The 26,217-nt window shown below is 38.4% G+C and overlaps 1 protein-coding gene across 1 annotated transcript in view; it reads left to right on the plus strand.

Annotated features, from left to right (window-relative positions):
* The window catches only part of LOC110220817 (butyrophilin-like protein 3), an 85,806-nt gene extending 60,601 nt beyond the window's left edge, over window positions 1-25,205 (plus strand). The window contains 6 exon segments of the mRNA XM_021005007.1: window positions 5,679-5,805; window positions 18,814-19,197; window positions 19,230-19,424; window positions 22,079-22,099; window positions 23,213-23,337; window positions 25,002-25,205. Coding sequence (XP_020860666.1) covers window positions 5,679-5,805; window positions 18,814-19,197; window positions 19,230-19,424; window positions 22,079-22,099; window positions 23,213-23,337; window positions 25,002-25,205 — 1,056 coding nt within the window.
* Window positions 25,206-26,217: the final 1,012 nt, after the last annotated feature.

A 26,217-nucleotide genomic window follows, 5' to 3' on the forward strand; every position in this document is an offset into this window, starting at 1 on the left:
TTACATATTTTTTATTATTAATTTATTTTTAGTTTTCAACATTCAATTCCACAAGATTTTGAGCTCCAAATTTTCTCTCCATCTTGTCCCTACCCCAACTCCAAGATGGCATGCATTCTGAATACCCCTTCTGCTAATCTGTCTTCCCTTCTATCTCCCCCTGCCCCTTCTTTTATCCCCTTCCCCTTCTATTTTCCTGTAGGGCAGGATAGATTTCCATATCCCGTTGCCTGTATATCTTATTTCCCAGTTGCATGAAAACAATTTTTAACATTTGTTTTTAAAACTTTGGGTTCCAAATTTTCTCCTTTCCTCCCTCCTCACCTACCCTCATTGAGAAGGCAAGCAATTTGATACAGATTATACATGTGTAGTCATGCAAAATACTTCCATAGTAGTCATGTAGTGAAAAACCAACTATGTTTCCCTTCAACCTTATCCCCCTCCCCATTTATTCTATTCCTCTTTTGACCCTGTCCCTCCTCAGAAGTACTTGCTTCTGATTACACCCTCCCCCAATCTTCCCTTCCCTCTATCATCCCCCAATCTCTTATCCCCTTTCCCCTATTGTCCTGCAGGGTAAGATAGATTTCCAAACCCAATTGATTATGTATGTTATTCCATCCTTAAGCCAAATCTGATGAGAATGATTCACTCATTTCCTCTCACCTTCCCCTGCTTCCTCCCCAGTGTAAAAGCCTTTTCTTGTCTGTTTTATGTGAGATAATTTACCCCCTTCTACCTCTGCCTTTCTCCTTCACCCAGTATAATCCTCTCTCACCCCTTAATTTTATTCTCCAGATGTCACCCATTCATCTTTAACTCACCCTGTGCTCTCTCTCTCTCTGTATATATGTATATGTATACATGCATACATACAAACATACATGTACATATAATTTTTCCTTCCAACTACCCTAATACTGACAAAGGTCTCATGAGTTACAAATATCATCTTTCCATGCAGGATTGTAAACAGTTCAACCTTAATAAGGCCTTTATGTTTTCTCTTTCCTGTTTACCTCTTCCTGTTTCTCTTGAATCAGGTATTTGAAAGTCAAATTTTCTATTCAACTCTGGTCTTTTCATCAAGAATACTTGAAAGTCCTCTATTTCACTGAATGTCCATTTTTTCCCTGAAGGAATATTTTCAGTTTTGGTGGGTAGGTAATTCTTGGCTGTAATACTATCTCCTTTGACCTCTGGAATGTTATATTCCAAGCCCTACAGTTCTTTAATGTAGAAGCTGCTAAATCTTGTGCTATCCTGATCGTGTTTCCACAAAACTTGAATTGTTTGTTTTTGGCTGCTTATGATATTTTCTCCTTGACCTGGGAACTCTGGAATTTGGCTATAATATTCCTAGGAGTTTCTCCTTTTGGGATCTATTTCAGGAGGTGATTCTGTCCATTTCTATTTTACTCTCTTGTTCTAAAATATCAGGGCAGTTTTCCTTGATAATTTCTTGAAAGATGATATTTATACTCTTTTTTTTGATCATGCCTTCCAAGTAGTTCAATAATTTTTAAATTGTCTCTTCTAGATCCATTTTCTAGGTCAGTTGTTTTTCCAATGAGATATTTCACATTGCCTTCTATTTTTTCATTCTTTTGGTTTTGTTTTACAATGTCTTGTTTTCTCATAAAGTCACTAGCTTCCATTTGCTTCATTCTAATTTTTAAGGAAGTATTTTTTTTTCAAGAAAAACAATCTTTATTCACCATTCTAATGAAGGTGGTGAGGTGAGAGTTAAGTACATATAAAATATATACAGCATCAATATAAAGCAATATGCTGGCTCAAATATACACCAAGCAAATATAAGGTAGTCTCAAAAGGAGACCTCTTGTCAGTTGGAGGCACCAGATAAGGCTTTGTACCAAAGATGGCACCCAAACAGTATCTTTTTTTTAAACACACACATAATATGTATTTGATAATATAATATTAATATAACATAATCCATATTATATGACAACTGTTCAGGAAATTGTTAATACTTATTGCAATGTAGACTGCCACAATGTCTTAATAATCCCTTGTTAAAATTCCAGTAACATCCTTGCATTCCTACTCTTTTTTTAACTTTTAACATGTGTTTTTAAAACTTTGGATTACAAATTTTGTCCTTCCCTCCCCATCCAACCTCATTGAAAAGGCAAGCATTTCAATACAAGTTATAGATATGTAGTCATGCAAAACACTTCCATAGTAGTCCTGCTGTGAAAAATTAAGTGTATTTCCCTTCATCCTATCCTACCCCCCATTTGTTCTATTCTCCCTTTTGACCCTGTACCTCCTCAGAAGTGTTTGCTTCTGATTCTGCCCTCCCCTCTAATAACCTCCTGCTGTCTTGTCCACTTCCCCTCTTATTTTCCTGTAGAGTAAGATAGATTTCCATACCACATTGTTTATGTTATTCCCTCATTAAGCCAAATCCTATGAGAATAAGATTCACTCATTCCCTCTCATCTTGCTCTATTACCCCTCCTCTGTAAAAGCCTTTTCTTGTCTGTTTAATGTGAGATAATTTACTCCATTCTACTTATCCCTTTCTCCTTCTCCCAGTATAATCCTCTCTCACCCCTTAATTTTATTTTCCAGATATCACCCCTTCATCTCCCCTAAAGTCAGGAGGACCTGAGTTCAAAACCGGCCTCAGACCAAGCACTTGACACTTACTGGCTGTGTGACCTTGGGCAAGTCACTTAACCCCAATTGCCTAAAAAAAACAAAAACAAAAAAATCCTTTTTGGGCTCTTCCATGGCCTGGGACCAATTCATATTTTTCTTGGAGGCTTTGGATGTAGGAGCTTTGACTTCATTGTCTTCTGGTTGTGTGTATTGATCTTCTTTGTCATCAAAGTAAGATAATATAGTCTGACTCTTTTTGCGCTGGTTGCTCATGTTCCCAGACAATTACTTGAATTATAAACTCTTTGTTAAGGTAGGAGTCTGCTTCCAGTGTGGAGAATGTACTGTCCCAAGCTTCAGGGATTTTGTGCAGCTGTTTTCAGAGATACTTCTAGGGACCTATAGATTTTCAGTTCTTCCAAGGTGCTATGATCAAGGGCCTGTGCTCTGGTCTACAAGTGACCACAAGCACTCTTTTCTGTCTTGGAACTATGAGGAGGGTTTTCTCTACACAACCACTACAAGGTCCACCACACCAGTGCTCCTCCTCACCCCAGGACCACCACCCAGAACTGTGACCCCGATCCAAGTATGGGCAAAGCAAGAGAATCCTGCACCAGCACAGATATTCCTGCAGCCCCCCTCTGATCAGTCACTCCATTCCCCCTCAGTCTGTGAGCTGGAAGCTCAGGAGGTAGCCTCTGCTCCAGGGTCAAGCTTGGGGAATGGGGCTGGAACCCCAACGTGCTTCTCTGTCAACCACAGTAGAACTTTTTCCCACTGACCTTCTAAGTTGTATTTGGCGTTCATGGGTTGAGAAGTGTGAAATCCCTACAGCTTTCTACAGTTCAGTCCTCTGAGGCCTGCTCCAGGTTTGCTGTGGCCAGCGCACCAAACTGCATTCCTTTCCCAGCCTGGCGCAATATACTTTTCTGATCAACCATCCAGGTTATCTTGGGCTGAAAATTTGTTTCACTCTGTCTTTTTGTGAGTTCTGTTTCTTTAGAATTTGTTTAGAGCCATTTTTTTTTAGGTATTTGGAGGGATTTGGGAGACAGCTCAAGCAAGTCACTGCTTTTACTCCACCATCTTGGCTCCACTCCAAGGAAGTATTTTCTTTGGTAAGTTTTTGGATTTCCTTTTCCATTTGGCTTATTCTGCTTTTCAGGGCATTCTTCTCCTCATTGAATTTTTGGACCTCTTTTGCTATTTGGATTAGGCTATTTTTTAAGGTGTTGTTTTCTTCAGTATTTTTTGGGTTTCCTTTAACATGTTATTGACTTATTTTTCATGATTTTCTTGCATCGCTCTCATTTCTCTTCCCAGCTTTTCCTCTACTTCTCTTACTTATTTCTCCAAATTATTTTTGAGTTCTTTCATGGCCTGGGACTGATTCATATTTTTCTTAGAGGCTTTGGATGTAAGAGCTTTGACTTTGTTGTCTTCTTCTGGTTGTATATTTTGATCTTCTTTGTCACCAAAGTAAGATTCTGTGGTCTGACTCTTTTTGTGCTGCTTGCTCATGATCCCAGCCAACTACTTGACTTATAAACTCTTTGTTAAGGTAAGGATCTGCTTCCAGTGTGCAGAATGTACTGTATCAAGCTTCAGGAGTTTTGTGCATCTGTTTTCAGTGATACTTCTAGGGACATGCAGATGGTTTATTCTTCCAAGTTGGTATGATCAAAGGTGAGGTGTTTAGTCCTTTCCTGAACTATGCTCTGGTCTATGAGTGACCATAAGCACTCTTTTCTGTCTTGAAACTATGAGGAGGATTCTCTCTCTACAGACACTACCAGCTCCACCATGCCAGCTTTCCTCCTTGCTCCAGGACCACCACCTAGAACTGTGACCAAGAACCACGCATAGGCAAAGCAAGAGATTCCTGCCTCAGCTCCAGCAAAGAGATCTTTGCAATCCACCTCTGATCAGCCACTTGATTCCCTTTCCATCTGTCAGCTGAGAGCTCTGAAAGCAACTGCTACCTCAGGTTTTTGTCCTTCCTTTTCTAAGCTATTGACTCTGTCTTGTATACCTCTCATTTCTTTTCCAAGTTTTCTTCTACCTCTCTTATTTGACTTTTAAAATCCTTCTTGAGCTCTTGCAAGAAGACTTTTTGGGCTTGAGAGGAGTTCATATTCCCCCTTCAGGTTTTGGATGCATGTGTATATTGGTAATGTTGGCCTCTTCTGAGTTTGTGTTTCGATCTTCCCTGTCCCAATAGTAAGAATCTGTGTCATTTTCTGTTTCTGCTTTTTTTGCTCATGATGTTTGCCTATTTCCTGGCTTTTGAAGTTGAGCTGTCCTGCTAGAGCACAGAGGGTACTGACACAAGCTTTTTGTGTTGGGGAGCAGGGACCTGATCACTGGCTTTATGTGCTGGGGCCTCAGGTGCTGTCAGCTAGAGGCTGTAGGGGTTTGGCAGCTTACCTGGTGCTGAGCTGGGGTTAGCAACACTCAAACTCTCAAGGTGGAGAGGGTCTGGTCCCTGGAAGATGGCTGCTCTAAAGCACCAGAAGATTTGGCTGCTGAAGATGCCTGCCTGCCTGTAGTTGTGCTTCCTGGAGTTGTGCTGAAGCACCAAGAGGTTTGACCACTGAAGTCTATATATTCCCCTGCCTGTGCCAAGGAACTCAGAGGGTCCTGGCGTTGGCAATTGCCTGCTCTACCACCCTAAGGCTCAGAATCTTCTACTGGTTTACTGATGTAGAGCTGGCTTGCTGGGATGCCTCCCATCCTGTACTACTCCCTTTCCACCAGAGCAAGAAGAACCTTTCCCATTAATATTCCAGGCTTCCTGGGTTAAAAGACTGCTGCATCTGATCTTTTTTTTTTTCTGTTTCAGCTGTTCCAGGGTTTTTCCTGGGGTGATATTTTCTGGTGTTTTTTTTGAGGTCAATAAGGGAGAGTGAGAGTAACTTACTTCTTACTCCACCATCTTGGCTCCTGGAAGTCCAAAAGCTAGATGTTGGCACAGATTTCTCACCCGCCTCCAGTGATTCCTCCTATGTATTCTAAGATATCTCATTACCTTTTGTTTACAGGTTCTCATGAATAGATCCATAGATATGTTGAGTATCTCAGCTCTCCTGTGTCACATTCAAGCCTACAAACCATTTGAGTACCATCTCCTCCTTATCTTTGTTCTCAGTCTCATAGATCTGAGATCAGGTAAGCCTACCTTTGTTTGTGACACCCTCAACCTTCTCTTTATCTCCAGTCTATTCTACTCAATTCAACTCAGCAAACATTAGACCTTTACTGAGTTAAAGTTACAGCAGTTCAACTGTTTAGAAGCCACCCTTGTTAATTGGAGTCCACCAAAAGCCAAACAGGGTCTATGAATTTCACCTGTTCTTGGCCAGTCACATTTCAGTGTGCTTTTTAATGTATAGCTTTATAGTTTCTATCATCACCCTTGGAGAAACAAGGCAAAGTAAGCAGCCTTGTTCCTGCTATATAATTTTAGAAGCAACAATAGGTACCTTCAACACCAAATACATCTTCAAGATCAGCCTTACATAGTATCTACCCATTTTACCACATTTTGCCTGAAGATCCATCCCTTCTTCCTTTCCTTCTTCACTTCTTCCTACCTTTCCTCTCTTCTCTTTTCTTTCTCCCAACCCCTCTCTTAATTCCCCTTTCCCTCCACCTTTACTTTCCTCTTTTCCATTCATCCTGTCCTCCTTTCTTTTTTTCTCTTCTTTTTACCACTTCCTCACTTATCTTAGTTTTCAACTCTCCACTAATAATTTTTATTCCATTCTTCCTAGTCCAAAAATTGGTAGGAAACAAGAAAAACTGTGCGGGTAGTTCTTCCTTCTCTTCACCATCTCTATTATCATCCCAACTTATGTGATTAAAATGTTATTTTATCTTGAATAAAACTAGAAAGCCCAATTTCTGTCCTTAGCATTCATGATGAGTGTCAGATATATTGCTGACACTATCTTATAGGGCCATGCTATTATCCTTTTATTTAAGGTTTATGATCTATTTCCTAACCCCATTATTCACTCCCTCTGTCTAATCAAGTGCTTTATTATATATATGTTTATGTACCAATCCATATCTTCTGACTAAGTGTGAAAAACAGCCACTACTGAACATTCACTTTGTACTTAGAAAAAGTATGTTTAGATAAAGCTCATCACCAGTAATTTGTTCACTGAGACTTTTTGTTTTATAAAGCTTATCACTAAAAATATGTTCATTTGGATTTTTCTTCACCGTTATACTTCATGAAAATCAATTTTTAAGACACAGAGAAGCTGAGATCTGCATTCATGAAGGAAATGTCAACATGAATGAAATCACAGATCTGTGAAGTTATTATGAAGTTGTTTTGTATTTTATTTTTATTTCCAACTATAAGTTCTCTCCCTCCCTCTGATGGTGTAGGGATCTGGACTCCAGAAAGGAAAAATCTTGGACTTTGTCTTCTTTTTCTTTCCTCTGCTGCTACTAAATCTCTGTTGTTAAAAACTCCAAATGCCATCTCCACTAACTGGGCCTGAGGTGTTTGGGGTGCCATTGCCAATTTCTGCAGTTTTCTCTTATTATTTGGGGCAGACTGATTAATGAAATATATGCTAAGGATTGCCGCCTTTTTTGTAGAGTCAGGATCTAAATTTGTATACTTTTTAATAGATTTGACTAGCCTGTCTCAGAAAAGGACAGGATTTTCCTTTTCTTCCTGAGTAATTTCCTTATTTTTTTGAAAATTCACCTGCTTTTGAAATGTGTGCTAGGCTTTCTAACAGGCAAATTACCATATAGTCTCTTTTATCCTTATCCTCACTCTTTTGATAAAACTGTTCTGGATCAGTAGTGGGAACAGCAGCTGTTTCTGGGGGGTGTTTTGTGGAGTCATTGTTAGCCAAACAATCCCCAAATTTTTGTCCTTGTTCCCAGATTCTCCTCTTCTCCTCAGTAGTACAACAGGTGGAGAAAATGATATGCAAATCACCCCAAGAAAGCTTGAATTGTAGGGATGTGTCCCTGAACCTCTCAGTAAACTTGGTGGGATCTTCTGAGTATCATCCCAGTTTGTCTTTAACCTGAATGAGTTCTGAAATGGAGAACATAACATGAACCCTAATTGTCCCATTAGGTGAAGCGAGGACTTCCCTTAAGGGAAAAGGCCCTGAAGGCACTGTGGCAACAGGGGCTTGATGGGGAGGAAGATAAGAAGCCCCACTTCTTGTGATTGAGGGACTGGGGAATGCTGGCTGAAATGGACTGGATTGTAAAGCCAGGGGATCCAGCTGGCAAGGGGAAAAAGCAGCTGGCACTGGAGGAGGAGAAGGGGTGAGAGGAAATGCAGGGTAAAACAAGGCAAGAAATGAAGGGGGGTGGGCTAGAGGAAAAGGGGAGGAAAACCAAGGGAAAGAAGGAGTAGGCAAGGAGGTGGGAGCAAGGGGAGAATGGGGTGGAGATAGGAGCTGGGGAGGTGGTGCTAACAGAGGCTAGGAAGAGGAGGGTGCTATAACCCTGGGGGCCATAAGAAGAGGATCACCCAAAAAGTCTAGTTGATCCCCATTCCCCATTTGTGGGACAGCTCTAGCTACAAGCATCCTACAACCTTTTCTGAGAAAGTTCAACAAAAGTCATTATGTAGGGAATTTCCACCCATTTCATTCTCTGCTACAATATCATTCTAACTCTGAGAGAGTATGTTGCTGTAATGTCTCCAAAACAGTCCATGCCTCATAATTTTCCAGGTGATACTGAGGCCAAATCATGTTGCAAAATAACACCAATTTTTTTTTCTTTTAAGTTCTTTAGAGAAACCAATTTTTCCAATTTTTTAAAAGATGTCTCAAAGGCAAATCTTCAGGAATTGAAGAGAATTGACCCTTTGTGGGTATGGGGGTTGGAAGTCCCTCCCTCCTTAAATGAGGATTTGGGAATAAGCCTCAGGAAACAAACAAACAAAAAAAGCCCAAAAAGAACCTGAAGTTTTTCCAATTCTCTAGAGCTGAGAGAATGGACAGAATTGGACCTACACTTACAGATAAGGAATCTGAAGGTGTACCCAGGACCATGGCCTTGAACAAAACCAATGGACTGAGAGCCTGAGAGCATCAGGCTGAGTTTGAGACAGCCTCATAGCTGTCTGACCTAATGGGACCTGAGCAGTCAGGACCTAAAAGCACTTCTAAGCCAAGCCTTCCTGGGTGCTTGGAAATCTGCCAACTACAGGGGAAGAAAAGGAATAGGGGAAGTGGGGGGAGACTTATGTGCCTTCCATTCTTGGCTGGAGAAGAGCTTGGGATTAAGCAGTTTTTCCCGTTCAGGGTAACGTATGTTGAGGTTTAGAAGTCTAGGTGTGCTGGGACCCCAAAATCACAACACCCAGGTCCTAACCAAAAGAATTCTACCCAAGCCTTCTTTCAAACCACAAGGTTTATTAAAGATCTGCCATATTAGCCAGGCTCTTAAGGAATCTCAACATTTGTGAGCTATTGGTTAGATTGTAAAAATCTGAGCTTTTGGCTAGACTCTTCAGAATCTGAGCACCTTAATGGAGACAAGATGGACCTTATATACAAAAATACTGTGGGAGAGATCTCAGGATGCAAGGGAGAATGGAATCTAGAAAGGATTAAGGGTGGGAAGTAGCCTGGGGCCTTCAAGAGGTAAAATAATGGAGGGCTAGGCTAGGTTAAGGGTAACAGAGAAATGGGAGATTAGGCATAAGGGATAATGAAAGGCCAGTTGATGGGATTATAGCCTCTGGCAAAATCCAGAGATTTGGCCATATGGGGAAGTCCAAGGTTTTTCCTTTCTGGGGTTCAGATCCCAACCCCATCACCTCCATGCTCTCCCCCATTCACTGAGGTGATAAGAAATAAGATACCATTATGGATATGGTCATGAAAAATATCTTTCCATGTTAGCTACATTTTGAAAAAAAAGAAAGAAAAATAGAGACTAAAATATGCTTCAATCTGTACTCTGAATCCATCTGTTCCCTCTCTTAAGATGGATAAACATTTTCATCAAGAGCTCTTTGGGGGAGGCAGCTAGGTGGTGCAGTGGATACAGCACCGGCCCTAGATTCAGGAGGGCCTGAGTTCAAATCTGGTCTCAGGCACATAACACTTACTAGCTCTGTGACCCTGGGCAAGTCACTTAACCCCCCTTGCCTAGCCAAAAAAAACAAAAAAGAGTTCTTTGGAATTCAGGAGAATGATTGTATTGACCCATTACTAAGTGTTTTACAATTTATATTATTGTTCTGTGAGATATGAATATTTCTCTCTTATATTTAATAACTAATTATTGCATTAGGACCAAGGTTTTCCCCCTTTTCTACTTCCTCATCCAGAAACCAACTAATTCAGGAAATTTCTCTTAGAGATTTATCCAGGCCAAGATCTAATCAGACAGTAAAAGAAATTCTAAATTTTGGCTAATTACTGTATTCCTGTTCATTGTGTTTGCTCAGATAGGTCTCAGGAAATGTTGATCTTCTCTATTATCAAGAAAGGTGATATGGAAATTGATGTCTCTTTGACCAAGATTTGAGTGACCTAAGTAGCATATCACAAGACCTTCATTTTAATAATGCCCAAACTTGCCTTTCTGTTAACCAATCCAAGTTGATTGCCACTGCTTAGGAACACTTCTTTGAAGGGCATATAAACTGTGACCCCATCACTATTAAGGATCTTTGGTTTAAAAGATAGCCAAATGATCATCCTTTTATTAATAATCTGTTGGCCTCATTAATAAAATCATTAAATTACCCAGAAACTAAGTCTCTTGAAACCTTTTTAAATGTCACAGCTGTGTAGTATTCTCTTGGTTCTATTTCAGTTTGTATCAGTACATATAAGTCTTCCCAGGTTTTTCCAAAAACAACTCCTTCATCATTTCTTACATCATAATAGCATTGCATCACATTCGTATGCCATGATTAGTTCAGCCATTCCCCAAATGATAGGTATCCCCTCACTTTCCAATTCTTTACCACCACAAAAAAAAGCTGCTATAAATAGTTTGTACATATGGGTCCTTTTCCATTTCCTTTGATATTTAATGTATAGACCTACTATAGATATTGGGGGGGGTCAAAGATTATGCACATTTTGTAGCATTTGGGCACAGTTCCAAATTGTTCTCCAGGATGATTGGACCAGTTCAGAGCTCCACTAATACTAGTGCTTTATTGTGCCTATTTTCTTTTTGTGTGTGTGTGAGGCAATAGGTGTTAAGTGACTTGCCCAGAGTCACATAGCTAGTGAGTGTTATATGTCTGAGACTGGATTTGAACTCAGGTCTTCCCTACTCCAGGGATGGTGCTGTATTCACTGTGCCACCTTATTGTGCCTATTTTCCTGCATCTCCTTTAACATTTGTCATTTTCCTTTTCTGTCTTATTAGCCAATCTGATAGGTGTGAGGTTGTATCTCAAAGTTGTTCTAATTTGCATTTGTCTAATTATTACTGATCTAGAGAATTTTTACATGACTATTGATAGCCTTGATTTTTTTCCTCTGGAAACTGCCTGTTCAAATCTTTTGTTCATTTATCAATTGGGGAATGTCTTTCTTTTTCACTGGCTCAGTACTCTATATATTTGAAAAATTAGAACTTTTTCTGAAAAACTTGTTACTAATTTTCTTCCCAGTTTCCTGTTTTTCTTCTAATTTTGAGCACAATGGTTTTGTCTTTGCAAAACTTTTTTAAAAGTTTGGATATTTTATTTTTAATTACATGTAGAAAGAATTTTAACAATGCTTCAGTTCCAAATTCTCTCCCTCTTTTCCCTCTCCCTCCTCATCAAGAAGGCAAGCAATTTGATATAGCTTATACATCGACAGTCATGCAAAACCATATTTCCATATTAGTCATGTTATAAAAAGAAAACCCAGACCAAAAAAAAGGTAAAAAATAAAAAGATACTTTGATCTGCATTTAAACTCCATCAGTTCTTTCTCTGGAGGTGAATGGCATTTTTCATCATAAATCCTTTGGGATTTTCTTGGTTCATGGTATTGCTGAAAATATCAGTCATTCACAAATTAATCATCATGCAATATTGCTGTAATTGTGTACTCTTCTCCTACTTCTGCTCACTTCACTTTGCATTAGTTCATATAAGTCTTTATAGGTTTTCTTGCTTTTCATTTCTTATACCACAGTATTATTACATCACAATTATACTACAATTTGTTCAGTCAGTCCACAATTGATCGGCATCCCCTCGATTTCTGATTCTTTGCACCACAAAAAGAGGTGCTATAGATTTTTGTACATATAGGCCCTTTTCTTATTGTTTTAATCTTTTTGGGATACAAATCTAGTAGTGTTGTTACTGAATCAAAGTGCATCACAGTTTTATAGCCCTTTGGACATAGATACAAACTGTTCTCCAGAACAGTTGGACCACTTCATAACTCCATCAACACTACATTAAGGTCCCAGTTTTCCCACATCCCCTCCAACATTGGTCATTTTGCTTTTCTGTCTGATTAGCCAATCTAATAGGTATGAGGTAGTACCTTAGAATTGTTTTAATTTGCATTTCTCCAATCAATAGTGTGTTGGAGTATTTTTTTCATATGGCTAGAGAAAACTTTGATTACTTCATCTGAAAACTGATCATATCTTTTGATCATTTATCAATTGAGAAATAACTGTTTTTAGAAATTTGACTCAGTTTTCTATGTGTTTGAGAAATGAGGCCTTTATAAGAGAAACTTGCTTTAAAATTTTTTTTCACAGTTACTATTGCTAACTGTATTTCCCTCCATCCTATTCTCCCTGAACCCCTACTTATTCTATTCTATTCTCTCTCCTTCCACCATGTCCCTCCTCAAAAGTATTTTGGTTCTGACTACTACCTCCCACAATCCGCCCTCCCTTCTATCTTGCCCTGCTTCTTTTATCCCTTTCCCCTCCTACATTCCTGTAGGGCAAGCTAAATTTCTATACACAATTGAGTGTGTACTTTATTCTGTCTTTCAGCAAATTCTGATGAGAGTAAGGTTGACTTACTCCCCCTCACCTTCCCCCTCCTCCCCTTCACCATAAAAGTTTTGTCTTGCCTATTATATGTGAGATAGTTTACCCCATTGTGCCTCTCCCTTTCTCTTTCTCCCAGTGCATTCCTTTCTCATTACTTAATTTTATTTTTATATATCATCCTTTTATATTCAACTCATACCTGTGTCCTCTAGCTATACTGCTTTTAACTATCCTAACAACAAGAAAGGTCTTATGAGTTACAAATATCATCTTCCCATGTAGGAATGTAAACAGTTTAAACCTATTAAGAAGTCCTTATGATTTCTCTTTTCTGTTAAATATGACTCTCTTGAGTTATACTGAAAGTCAGATTTTCTATTCAGTTCTGTTTGTTTTTTTTTTTTTTATCAAGAATGCTTAAAAGTCCTCTATCTCATTGAATATATGTTTTCCCCTCTGAAGGATTATACTCAGTTTTGCTGAGTAGGTGATTCTTGGTTGTAATCCTAGTTTCTTTACCCTCCAGAATATCATTTCCAAGCCCTCTGATCCTTTAATGAAGAAGCTGCTAAATTTTGTATTATCTTGAAAGTGGCATCATGATAATTTAATTATTTCTGTCTGGCTTCTTGCAATGTTTTCTCCTTGACCTGGGAACTCTGGAATTTGGCTATAATATTCCCAGGGCTTTTCCTTTGGGGATCTCTTTCAGGAGGTGATTGGTGGATTCTTTCCATTTCTATTTTACTCTCTGGTTCTAGAATATCAGGGCAGTTTTCCTTGATAATTTCTTGAAAGATGATGCCTAGGCTCTTTTTTTTTTTTATCATGGCTTTCAGCCAATTCTGAATTTTAATCATTTTAAAATTATCTCTCCTGAATCTATTTTCCAGGTCAGTTGTTTTTCCAATGAGATATTTCATATTGTCTTCTATTTTTCCCATTGTTTTGGTTTTGTGTTGCAATGTCTTGATTTCTCATAAAGTCACTAGCTTCCATTTGCTTCATTCTAATTTTTAAGGAATAATTTTCTTCAGTGAATTTTTGGACTTCCTTTTCCATTTGGCCAATTCTGCTTTTTAAGGCATTCTTCTCCTCATTGGCTTTTTAAACCTCTTTTGCCATTTGGCCTCATCTGTTTTTTAAGGTGTTATTTTTGTCAGTATTTTTTTTGTCTCCTTAGAAGCCATTGGTTCTTTTCTCATGATCTTATTGAATTACTCTCATTTCTCTTCCCAATTTTTCTTCTACCTCTCTTACTTGACTTTTAAAATTCTTTTTGAGCTCTTCCATGGCCTGAGATCAAGTCACATTTTTCTTGGAGTCTTTGAGTGTAGAATCTTTGACTTTGTTGTCTTCTTCTGAGTGTGTGTTTTGATCTTCCTTGTCACCATAGTATCTTTCTATAGTCAGAGTTTCTTTTATTTCTATCATTTGCTCATTTTCCTAGCCTATTATTTGACTTTTAACTCAGTTAAAGTAGTACTCAAGATTTGGGGGTTTTGTGAAGCTGCTTTTAAAATTACTTCTAGGGACCTATAAGTTTTCAGTTCTTCCAAGGTGGTGTGAGCTAAGGAGAGATGTTCACTTCTCTCCTGGACTGTGCTCTGGTCTGTGAGTGACCACAAGCACTGTTTTTTGCTCTGGAGCTATGACTAGGGTCCCTCATCCAGTGCTGCTGCAATCTCTGCAATGCCAGTGCTCCTTATCACCATGGAACTGCCATCCAGGTCTGCAATCCAGATCTGAGTATGGGCAAAGCAACAGAGTCCTAACTCAGTGTTAGCAAAAATATCCCTGCAATTTCATTCTGGCCAGTTATTTGACTGCCTTACTGTCTGCAAGCTAAAAGCACTGGAAATAGCCTCTGCCCCTGCTGTTGCTGATTCAATCACTCCCAAGGCCTGCTACAGGTTTGCTGGGGTCCAGTCTTCACTGGCATGGTCAGCATTAGACTGTGCTGCTCTCTCCCCCTGGTGCAATGGACCTTTCCTGACAACTTTCTAAGTTGCCTTGAGCTAGAAATTTTTTCACTTTGTCTTTTTGTGAGTTCGGCTGCTCTAGAATTTGTTTAGAGTCATTTTGTGAAGGTATTTGGATGGTTTGGGGGGAGAACTCAGAGAAGTCCATGCCTTTACTCCACCATCTTGACTTTGCCCCAGTAACCACATTTTAAAAGAGAAAATGACATGAAGTAATATATTAAAAGATGAATAAGTTGGCGAAATAGGGGAATTATCTTACCCTTTAGACAGAGGCATATGTGTGTTCCAATATCCATGTATCAATGAAAGAAGCCCACATTGTTGGGGTGGGTGGGTTGTGATGGATCCAACCATTCTGGAGAACAATTTAGAATTGAATAGGCTATAAAACTGTTCACACCCTTTGATCTAGCAATACCACTGCTAGGTCTGTATCCCAAAGAGGTCATTAAAAAAAAAAAAGGAAAAAGGAACTACATGTAGAAAAATATAAGAGCACTTTTTTGTAATGACAAAGAATTGGAAATTGTGTGGATGCCCATCAGTTAGGGAATATCTGAACAAGTTGTGGTATATAAATATAATGGAATACTATTGTTCTATAAGAAATGGTGAGCAAGTGGATTTAAAAAAAAAACCTCAAAAGATTTACATGAACTGATGCTGAGTGAAGTGAATGGACACAAGAGAACACTGCACATTAACAGCAACATTGCACTATAACCAACTTTGATAGACTTAACTCTTCTCAACAATAAAATAGTCCTAGACAATTCCAAAAGACTTGTCATGGAAAATGCTAACCACATCCAGAGAAAGAACTATGGAAACTTAACATAGATTGAAGCACATTATTTCCAATTTTTTTTTGGTTTTTGTTTTTTCTTTCTCATGTTTTTTTCCCTTTTGTTCTGATTCTTCTTTTACAAGGTGTCTGATGTGGAAGTATATTTAACAAGATTGTATGTATATAACCTATATCAGATTATTTTCTGTCTTGGGGAGGAAGGAAGGAAAGAAATGAGGGAGAAAAAATTTGGAACTCAAAATCGTATAAAAAAAATGAATGTTGAAAATGATCTTTACATGCAATTGGAGGGAAAAAAGTAAAATACTATTAAGTGCAAAAAAAATACATAAAAGGGTGTCAAACTGAAAGTAAAGAGATTTATTAGCATGCTAAGGAATGCTATTCTAGCTGATACCAAATTCAGATTTCTAGGGTACAGATTCATTTTTTGTAAACTTTTAAGCCCAGAGGACACAACTAAATAGCTACATTCTTTATCGACTTAGGATAGAAAGCTAAAGCATTTCTCAGAAGAGGAACAGAGAAAAAGATGGATCAGGAAAAGGGAGAAAATAGAATATTTGGAATACAAGTGACAGGATTTATTATCTTTTCAAGGACAGGAGACAAGAGAAAGAGATGAGTGCTTTTACAACTATGAAAACAATCCTTTTAAGAAAACAACTTTAGGGTCTTGTGCAAAGAAAGCAAGTATTAGCTACAACAGCAGACAAGACTATATCCCCCACATCCTTGCATGATTTAGATATAAAGGTTGATACTATAAGCAAACTGGGAGAGCAAGAAATATTTTACCTGTCAGATTTATGGAGAACAGAAGAATTTATGAACAAACAAGAGATAGAAAACATTATGAAATGCAAAATGGATAATTTTGATTTCATTAAATTGAAGTTTTTGCACAAACAAAGCCAATGAAACCAAGATTAGGAGGGAAGCAGAAAACTGGGAAAGAATTTTTACAACCAGTATCTATGATAAGGACCTCATTTCTAAAATATATAGGTAACTAAGTCAAATTTATAAGAATCTAAATCATTCCTCAGTTGATAAATAGTGAAAGGATATGAACAGGCAGTTTTCAGATAAAGAAATTAAAGCTATCTACAGTCATGAAAAATGCTCTAAATCACTATTGATTAGAGAAATGCAAATCAAAATGACTCTAAGGTACTATATCACACCTATCAGATTAATCAAGATGACAGAACAAGAAACTGATAAATGTTGGAGAAGATATGGGAAAATGGAACACTAATGCATGGTTGGTGGAGTTGTGAACTGATCCAACCATTTTGGAGAGAAATTTGGAACTATGCCCAAAGGGCTACAAAAATGTGCATACATACCCTTTGACCCAGCAATAGCACTTCTAGGGCTATGTCCCAAAGAGATCATACAAATGGGAAAAGGACCCACATGTGCAAAAATATTTATAGCAGTTCTTTTTGTGGTGGCAAAGAATGGGAAATTGAGAGGATGCTAATCAATTGGGGAATGGCTGAACAACTTGTGGTATATGAATGTAATGGAATACTACTGTGCTATAAGAAATGATGAGCAGGCTGACTTCAGAGAAACCTGGAAAGACCTGTACGGTCTGATGCTGAGGGAAGTGAGCAGAACCAGGAGAATGTTGTACACAATAACAGCCATGTTGTGCAATGATTAATATTGATAGACTTAACCCTTTCCAGCAATACAAGGATCTAAGACATCTCCAAAGGCCTTGTGATAGAAAATGCTATCCATATCCAAAGAAAGAACTATGGAGTTTGAATGCTGATTGAAGAATACTATTTGCTAATTTTTTTTTTCTTCTGAGGTGTTTTGTTTTCTTTTTCTGGTGGTTCCTCCTATTGGTTCTAATTCTTACTTACAACATTACTAATGTGAAAAAAATATGTGTAACAGGAATGTATATGTATAGCCTGTATCAGGTTATGTACCATCTTGGGGAGGGTGGTGGGGAGGGAGGGGGAGAAAAATCTTAAACTCAAAAGCATATGGAAGTGATTGTTGCTAAATCAAAATGAATTAATTAAAAAAAAAAGAAACGTTCAGCAGTCAAACTTCAGAAAAACCTGGAAAGACTTGTATGGACTGATGCTGAGTGAAGTGAGCAGAACCAGGAGAATGCTGTACACAGTAACAACCATGTTGTTTGATAACTAACTTTGATAGACTTAGCTCTTCTCAGCAATGCAAGGATCTAAGACATCTACAAATGTCTCATGATGGAAAATACTATCCACATCCAGAGAAAGAACTATGGAGTCTGAATGCAGATCTAAGCATAGTATTTGCTCTTTTTCTTCTTCTATTTTTTTAATTTCTTCTTTCTTGTGGTTCTTCCTATTGCTTCTAATTCTTCTTTACAGCATGACTAATGTGGAAAACGTGTTTAATAGGAATGAGTATGTAGAGCCTATCTCAGATTGCACAATGTCTTGGGAGGGAGGGGGAGAAATCTTAAAACTCAAAAGCTTATGGAAGTGAATGTTAAAACTAAAAATAAATTAATTAATTTAAAAAAAGAGAAAACAAACAAACAAGAGAAAAAAGACTATATCTTCTTTAAGTTTACTTGCATAGAGGTTGAAGACTTTCTAATATAAAGCCACCAAATGGTCTGGAGATTTCTTCATTGTTAGTCTACCAAGATGCCATGAAATGATTATGGTTTCTATTTTTCCCTACACTGGAAATTACATTTTATGAAGATCAGTAGAAAGATAAGGTATTAAGAGAAACTTTTGGAGAATATCATGGTTCCATATTTTGGTGGACTTGGTAAACCTATGATTTCATCAATATAGATATGTTCCCATTCTACCCATCCAGATTACAACCCATCTATAATGTCTTATTCAATAATGAATTTTCAAATATTAGAAGTATGTGAAAGAGGAATTTGACTTAATCTGTATATCTCTAGTAGGAAAACTAAAACAATGGAGAAACACTGCAGGAAGTCTGATTTTAGTACACTTTAAGAAATAAGTTTCTAATTAAAGCTGTTTCAGAATGGAATGGGTTGCCTTATTAGGTAGTGCAGTCCCTAATCACTAGTCATGAATAAACAGGATCTGAATGATCACCTCTAAGGACTGTTGCATAGGGAATTCTGGCATTCAGTGAATAATTGTACTAGATGGCATCTAAAACTCCTTCCAACATTAATGTTTTGTTATTTTATTTATAGATTATTTATGCATAGATTCTGGCCTCATGACCCTTGTACTGTGTTAATTTAAAAAGAGGAGCCTTATATATTGCGTGAAAGAGCTGAAGACTGAGAAGGATCAATAAGAAGCCTTCCTTACTGTACCTTATTCAAACCCTGTGCATTGTATTGACAAATTTCCATAGTTAATAGAAGTTTTCTGGTTATCCCTACAGGTCAATTTCGGGTGGTTGGCCCAGATGAGCCTGTTCAGGAATTGGTGGGAGAAGATGTCATTTTTTCCTGTCGTGTCTTATCCAAGATTAGTTTGAAGGACATGGAAGTGAGGTTTTTCAGGAACCAATTCTCTTCTGTGTTGCTTCTAGTCAAGGATGGGAAAGAAATGTGGGAGAAGCAAATGCAGGAGTATCAAGGGAGAACCCAGTTTGTGCAGGTAGCCATTGCTGAAGGGAAAGTCTCCTTCAAATTGAAGAATGCAACAATTTCAGATTCAGGAATATATGGATGCCAGTTCACCTACCAACCTTTTGACCAGATGCATACTTGGGAGCTACAGGTGGCAGGTCAGTTGTTGATTTCCAATGACACGATTTCTTCAAGTTCAGTTAACTAGAATACTCTACTGAAAGAGTGGGATTGTCAGATTGTTCTTACTCTTTGATCAATAGACAGAAAAGAAGCAAACAAGCAAGCTGTCTTTCCAATATCCCTGCAAAACAAAAAGACACAGAAACCTCTCTTACTATACAAGAACCTCCCAATGGGGATATCTCATGTTCCATACACATCTGGGGCCTCAGATAGGAGTCCAGAGTGAGAGCAGCTGGTAAGTAGTAGAGTGGAGTAGAAGGAAATGGAAGGGAAGTCCCCTTGGCTTGCTCATTTGGCAGAATTTTATATTCTTAGTCTTAGATTTGTGGATTTTGGTCACACATTTAGTTCTTCACTTTGGAAAGATACCAGATGAGGGGGGAATTGCTCAAACTGCATATACTCATGAATAGTTTTGATAGGATAAGGCCTACTTGTTCAACAAATGCAAGAGCTCTCACATCAACAAGTTTCATTTTTTTAACTTGTATTAATTCATCTTATGACCAATGAATACTATTAATTGAAAAAGATAAATATAGATGTGTTTGTGTTGGTAGAAATGAAGAGGACTTTAGAAGGAAATGACTTTTCTACTTCAGAATTTATAATAAAGAAAAAGAAAGCAGGTAGCTATAGATCAGGCCTCAAGGCCACATGTGGCCCTCTAGGTCCTCAAGTGTGACCCTTTGACTGAATCCAAACTTAGCAGAACAAATAAACTCAATAAAAGGGTTTATTCTGTAAAACTTGGACTCAGTCAAAAGGCTGCAACCAAGGATCCAGAAAGCTACATGTGGTTTCAGGGCCACAGGTTCCCCACCCCTGCTCTAGTTTGTTACCTTCCTGTTTTTGATGAGCTCAATGTACTTATCCCAGAAGAATTCTGTACCAGGACATGGATGAACCTGAAAGATATGATTGTCCAGCCATTGGCAGTGATCTTTGAAAGATGGTAGCAAACTGGCAAGATTCTTTAAGACTGGAGAAGGAGAAACTTTGTTTTGAGTTTCAATAAAGGGAAAAAAAGGTAGCCTGAGATCTACTGGTTAGTGAACTTGACTGGTAAATTCCAGGTAAAATTTTGCATTGCATTTTTAAAGCAATGGCTAGTGAACATCTAGAAAAGGCATCGGGATTACAAAGAGCTGGTATGGTCTCATCAAAAACATGTCAAGCCAGACTCTCCTTTACTTTTTCGATGGGGTTAGTAGATTGATTTCTAGGTTGTAGATACAGTGCTGGGCCTGGAGTCAGGAAGACCTGAATTCAAATCCAGCCTCAGACATTGACTAGCTGTGTGATCCTGATCAAGTTACTTAACTTTGTTTACTTCAGTTCCCTCATCTATAAAATGAGCTGGAAAAGGAAATGGCAAACCACTCCAGTATCTTTGCCAAGAAAATCCTAAATAAGTTCACAAAGAGTCAGGTATGACTGTAACGACCGAACAATAGCAACAAAAGGTACATTGGTAGATCTGGGGATTCCTGTTCTTCTAGGGGTCCTGAATCTGGAATTGAGGAACTTGTGTTTTTAAAAAATGTTATGTCAAGGGGCAGCTAGGTGGTGCAGTAGGTAGAGCACCAGCCACGGATTCAGGAGGACCTGAGTTCAAATCTGGTCTCAGACACATAACATTTACTAATTGTGTGACCCTGGGCAAGTCACTTTACCCCATTGCCTAGCCAAAAGAAATGTAATATCAATAACTATATTTCAAAATAATTAGTTTCTTTATAATAACATGTATTTTATTTTATGCATTTGTAAATATTCTGTGAAGAGGACCACAGGTTATACCAGCCTACCAAAAAAGCCCATGATAAAGAAGAAAGGATTTAAAACTCCTACTGTCGATATAGTTTACCTGAATTTTGACACACACAAATCATACAGTTTCACATGTTATGGTGATGGAAAAATGGAGAGATATGTATAGCACAGTAAAACTGGGTGAACTTGGAACTTGAAACAACTGTCTCTATTTCTTCCTCATAAAATGAGTGTACAGGATTGTAAGATGTATTGTATGGGGTAGTGGTAAGGAAAGTACTTTGAAAAACTTCATTGTTCATAGATTTAGATCTGAAAGACACCTTAGAAATTCAGTCATCTCATTTTACAGGCAAGGAATCTGAGTTTCAAAAGGATACAAAACAGTTGTAAATAGCAAAGTTGATTCTATTCAAGGCTGTTTTCATGACATGATAGTGCCTCTCAGTGCTTTAACAATGTTCATATTGGGATTTTCATTATTATTATCAAAATACTTGTTATTCATTTTTAGAATGAATTATTGAAGTTGCCTAATTTGGTTCTAAGTGATCCTGTGGATCTATGGGGTTGTCTTTCAGGTAAGTTTTTCAAGCCTTCTCCTTGGAGAGATGCTTTCATTATTATGATGATTATCTTTTGGATTCTTGTTACATCTGGCCTTTTTCTCCACAGACATCAAGGTAATGGGAATGGAGAGTGGAGGGCATTTCATTACCTTCTATGACTTTTCACCATTGCCTCTATCTTCTGTCATCTCCTCCTTCAAACTTCTCTTCTCAATCACCTCTCAACTACTTTGAAAAATTCTGTTCATCCATCTTTGAACATTTATTAAACATCTTCCATGTTTAGAAAGTAGTGAAGAGCCTCTTTGTTCTCATTTTCCCCCATTGTACCCCATTGAGGGACCTCAACAATTCTGTCCCAGCCACTAGATATTATGTTCTTTCACATGGCACCTGACTACACACAGAGAAGAGCTTCTGGGATATGCCCTGGACCCCAGATTGTCTGACTTTAGCTCTTGTTAATTCAATTTCTCTCTTCTTTAAATCTTCATCCATTCTGGGTGCCTTTCTGACACATTTCTGTGTTTCTTTTTACTTTTAGGGAAACTTATGAAAGAGCTGGGTGAGTTTTGTTTGTTCATTTGTTCTGCTTACTGTGTACCAAGTTTCCTTTCAGAAATTATCTTTTTCTCAATGTCACTACATTTCTTATTTATTGATTTTTAGATTAGAGGATAAATGGCAGGAAAAGGTGAGAGAAATTTCTTTTCGTGGCATATTCTCCATTCCCTTCTCCATTCACTTATCATGTATTCCTGTTCGATTTTGTTTGCATTTCCCATCTCTCTATTTCAGTCTTATGCTTTTCTTTCTTCCAGCCCAAGCAGTAACTCAGACCTGTCTATATCTTTTCAGAATGGGAAAATGCAGCTAAACACGCAGGTAACTACGACTGAGGGCTTCTTCCTTGTCTGGGTTTCTTCACTCCCTCTGCTCCTTCATTTGTACTAATCCCTGGTTCAGAGCAAACTGATCAAGTTGGCAATCAGGGAATCAGTCACTGCCTTCATGACCCTTGAACTGATTCCTCCATCTTGGGCACAAATTTTGGAGAAGGGCCAGGTGGTTAACTGTGCACAAACTAGGGTCACTTTGGTGTTCAATCAAAGGCTTCTGGTAGATGCAGAGGGGATAAGAGAAGAAAACTGGACTATGAAGAGGGGATAAATTGGAATTAGGATTACCATTACCTGAGACAACATGGTTTGTTGTTGGAGTCATGTCATGTTCTTGGTTTCTCTTTTCCTCCTCTTCCTCCAATGGAGGTCACTCCAGATATTTTCTTACATGTTTTGTCTTGTGCCTATCATCAGGCCAACATTTAGTGAAGGTAAAATGCTCCTACGATGTTTATGGAGAATACTGAGAGATCAAATTGTTCTTATGTTCAGTTGTAACAGATAGGAAAAACAAGGCATCGTGGAGGGAATGTTTATTATAATCCATACTGACCGTATCTTATTCTATGATTTGGAAGCTTTTCTCTTTCTTGCCTCTCTCTCTCTCTGTCTCTGTCTCTGTCTCTCTCTCTCTCTTTCCCTCTCCTCTCTCTTTCTCCCTTCCTTTTCTTCTTCTTCCATCTCTACCTCATTGTCTCTCTTCTTTTCTTTATCTTTCTTCTCCAATGGTCCTTCTTCCCCATACACCCTCCACACCATTGTTTTTCTCTTTCCAGGGGAGGTGACTCTGGATCCAGAAACTGTTTACTCCATACTCTGCATATCTGGAGACCGTAAAAAAGTGACTTGTGAAGACACTAAGGCTCCTGATTTACCTGAAACTGAGAAGAGATTTCAATCTGTAGGCATAGTGGTTTCACAAGGCTTCTCCTTGGAAAAATTTTATTGGGAAGTAGAAGTTGGAGAGAAAAATCAGTGGTATCTGGGGATGTGTTGGGTTAAAGTAGACAGGAAAAACAAAGATCCTGAACTCCCTCTTGCCAATGGCTACTGGGTGTTGGGGCGGTGGAAACAAACAGAGCATTTTATATTCTCCCCTGGTTGATAGGCTCTAACTCTTCAGGTGCATCCAAAAATACGTTGGGATTTTCCTGAGCTATAATTATGAGCAAGTTTCCTTCTACAATATGACTGACAAGTCACATATCTATACATTCATTGGCTGTGATTTCATGGGAAAATACTCCGACCGTATTTCAGGCCTTGTTCTAATGATTCTTTAACCAAAGGAAAGCTTGCAGTTATCACTCTAAAACATCATAGATTGCCAGCTGCTGATATTGGCTGAGTCCAGCAGCAGTCTGCCATTACTCAGACCCAAACCCAAGTCAGGAACTTTCAGAACTCTGGCAAAGTGAACAACAATCAGCCTTTGTCCTGGATCAAACCACTTTAGGATCACTGACAGCTTGCAAACCCCCAGCCTGACTTATCTTTAAAAGACCTTCCCTCCAGAAATGTGCAGAGCCCAGACCTAATATTAGAAAAAAAGAGAAAATATTATGCTTTGATCTATATTCAGACTCTTCCTTTCTCCGGATATGGATAGCATTTTCCATCGTAAGTCTTTTGGAATTGTCTTAGATCATTGCATTGCTGAGAAGAGCTAAGTCTGTAGTCTATAGTTGTTCATCACACAATGTTGCTGTTACTGCCTACAATGTTTTGTTCTGCTCACTTCACTCTGCATCAAATCATGTAAGTCCAGGTTTTTCTGAAACCTTCCTGCTCATCATTTTTTTTTTTGGAATAATAGCATTCTATTATATTCATATACCACAACATGTTCAGCCATTCTCCAATTGATGGACATCTCTGAAATTTCCAATACTTTGCCACCACAAAAAGGACTACTGTAAGATATTTTTGGACATGTAGGTCATTTCTCCATTTTTATGATCTCTTTGGGATACAGACTTAGCAGTGGTATTGCTGGGTCAAGAGGTATGCACAGTTTTATATCGATCAAGGGAACTCTTCCCACACCATGTTCCAAAATGGGAACAAATTGGCTTACAAGATCTTAAAAAGAGATACCTTAAAAGTGAAACCTCGAGCTCCCCAGTACTAAAGAAAAAGGACTGGGTATCAACTGTATTTTTTTTCAGGGTCCCGACTCACCTGTCTGTCAGGTTCAATGCCCCACTCTAAGTTTTTAAGGAGTGGACATAGAAGTGAAGTTTATTTGAGTAAAAGTTAAAAAAAAATCTTAAGACTCTTCTCCCTGTGGTACTGACTCTAGCCAGGCAGAGGCTACCGTGAAAAGTTAGAACAGCTTAAAACATCTTAGCAGATCCTGGAGGTTTTGAGATTAATCATTAAGGAGTTTGGAAACTGACCATTTTAAGATTGCAGAAGAAAACTCCTGAGACTTTGGGGGTAATTCTGAAAGTTAACACCTCCTGACAATCCAGGTCTCTTCCATTCCCCTGAGTCAAGAGGGTGTCTCAGTACAAGGATTGTGGACAGCCCATTTTTTTTTCCTGTTGATGCCTCTCATCCCAGATTGGATCAGGGGAGGGTGGTGCTGGGGGCTTGGTTTGCCCTCCCCGACCTGGTGATGGAGCAGAGGTCCCGGTGGCCACTGGCAGTGACCCTGTGTCCCTGGGAACCCCACACACTAATTCTCTAGATGGGGTCTGGGAGTGTTGCTGGTGTCCTGCCCACCCTCTTCAATGGCCCTACCCTCAGCAGCATCTGCAGCTGTGAGGAAGGGGAAGGAGAGATGGATCCAGCCTCCACCACCTGGCTCCCTGGGCCCTGCCTCCAGTAGTTCACTACTGGGAGGGCCCTGGCATTGGTCACTCTGGTCCTTAGGCAATGCCCAGCTAACAGCATGAGGTGAAAAGCCAGCCAGTCTCTGCAATTGGTAAGCCCACCACCTTTCTGCCTTTATATCAATAATTTTTCTGTGTGATAATTTGAAAATGCAATTGATGGCATCTGAAATTTATTGTTTGTGTTATTACTGTATTTCTAAATTGTATTGTGCATAACTAATGTGAAAATATGTTTAATATGAATGCATATGTAGAGCCTATATAAGACTGCACACTGTCTTGGAATGGGGATAGGGGAGGGAGGAGGAGAAAATTCGGAACTCAAAATATTATGGAAGGGAATGTTGAAAACTAAAAATAAATAAATCAGTATTAAAAACAAATGTATTGTAAAGTTCTCATATATTGTAAAATTTGAGAGATCATTTTGAGCCAGAAATGGTGTTAGACAAAGCAATTTTTAAGCTGAATTTTGTTGCATATGAATTGGGCTTTTAAAAGGATGTGACAAAAATCAGATAATTTGAAAACTATTAAACATTTAATGATATATTTAGTTACAAACTGTGACAGCAAATTTTCTATTGAAAATCTTGGCTATTATGACAATATATAAGGTAGTTTAAAGTTGTACTTCGAACATGTTATTGTTGAGAGAAGTAGTTTTCTGTACAAAAATAATTTGGAAATGCTGGCTAATATATTCAATAAGACTTAAGTTACCTAAATGGTAATGGGTTTGCTTCAAGTCTCAAATACATGATATTGTTTCAACTTTGTAAGTTTTTGTATTATTTCCAGAAAGTATGTGGCTATAATATTTATATTAGTCCAGAGGAAAATATCATGGGTTGGACAGGCAGACCACCCCTTGGTCCCTGTCAATCCCCCTTATTTTGTAAACTTGCCAGATCCCTGGAAATCATCTGTGTGGGCCAAGT

The sequence above is a fragment of the Phascolarctos cinereus genome, unplaced genomic scaffold, assembly GCF_003287225.1.
Source record: "Phascolarctos cinereus isolate Bilbo 61053 unplaced genomic scaffold, phaCin_HiC Scaffold_2;HRSCAF=192, whole genome shotgun sequence".
Lineage (NCBI taxonomy): Eukaryota > Metazoa > Chordata > Mammalia > Diprotodontia > Phascolarctidae > Phascolarctos > Phascolarctos cinereus.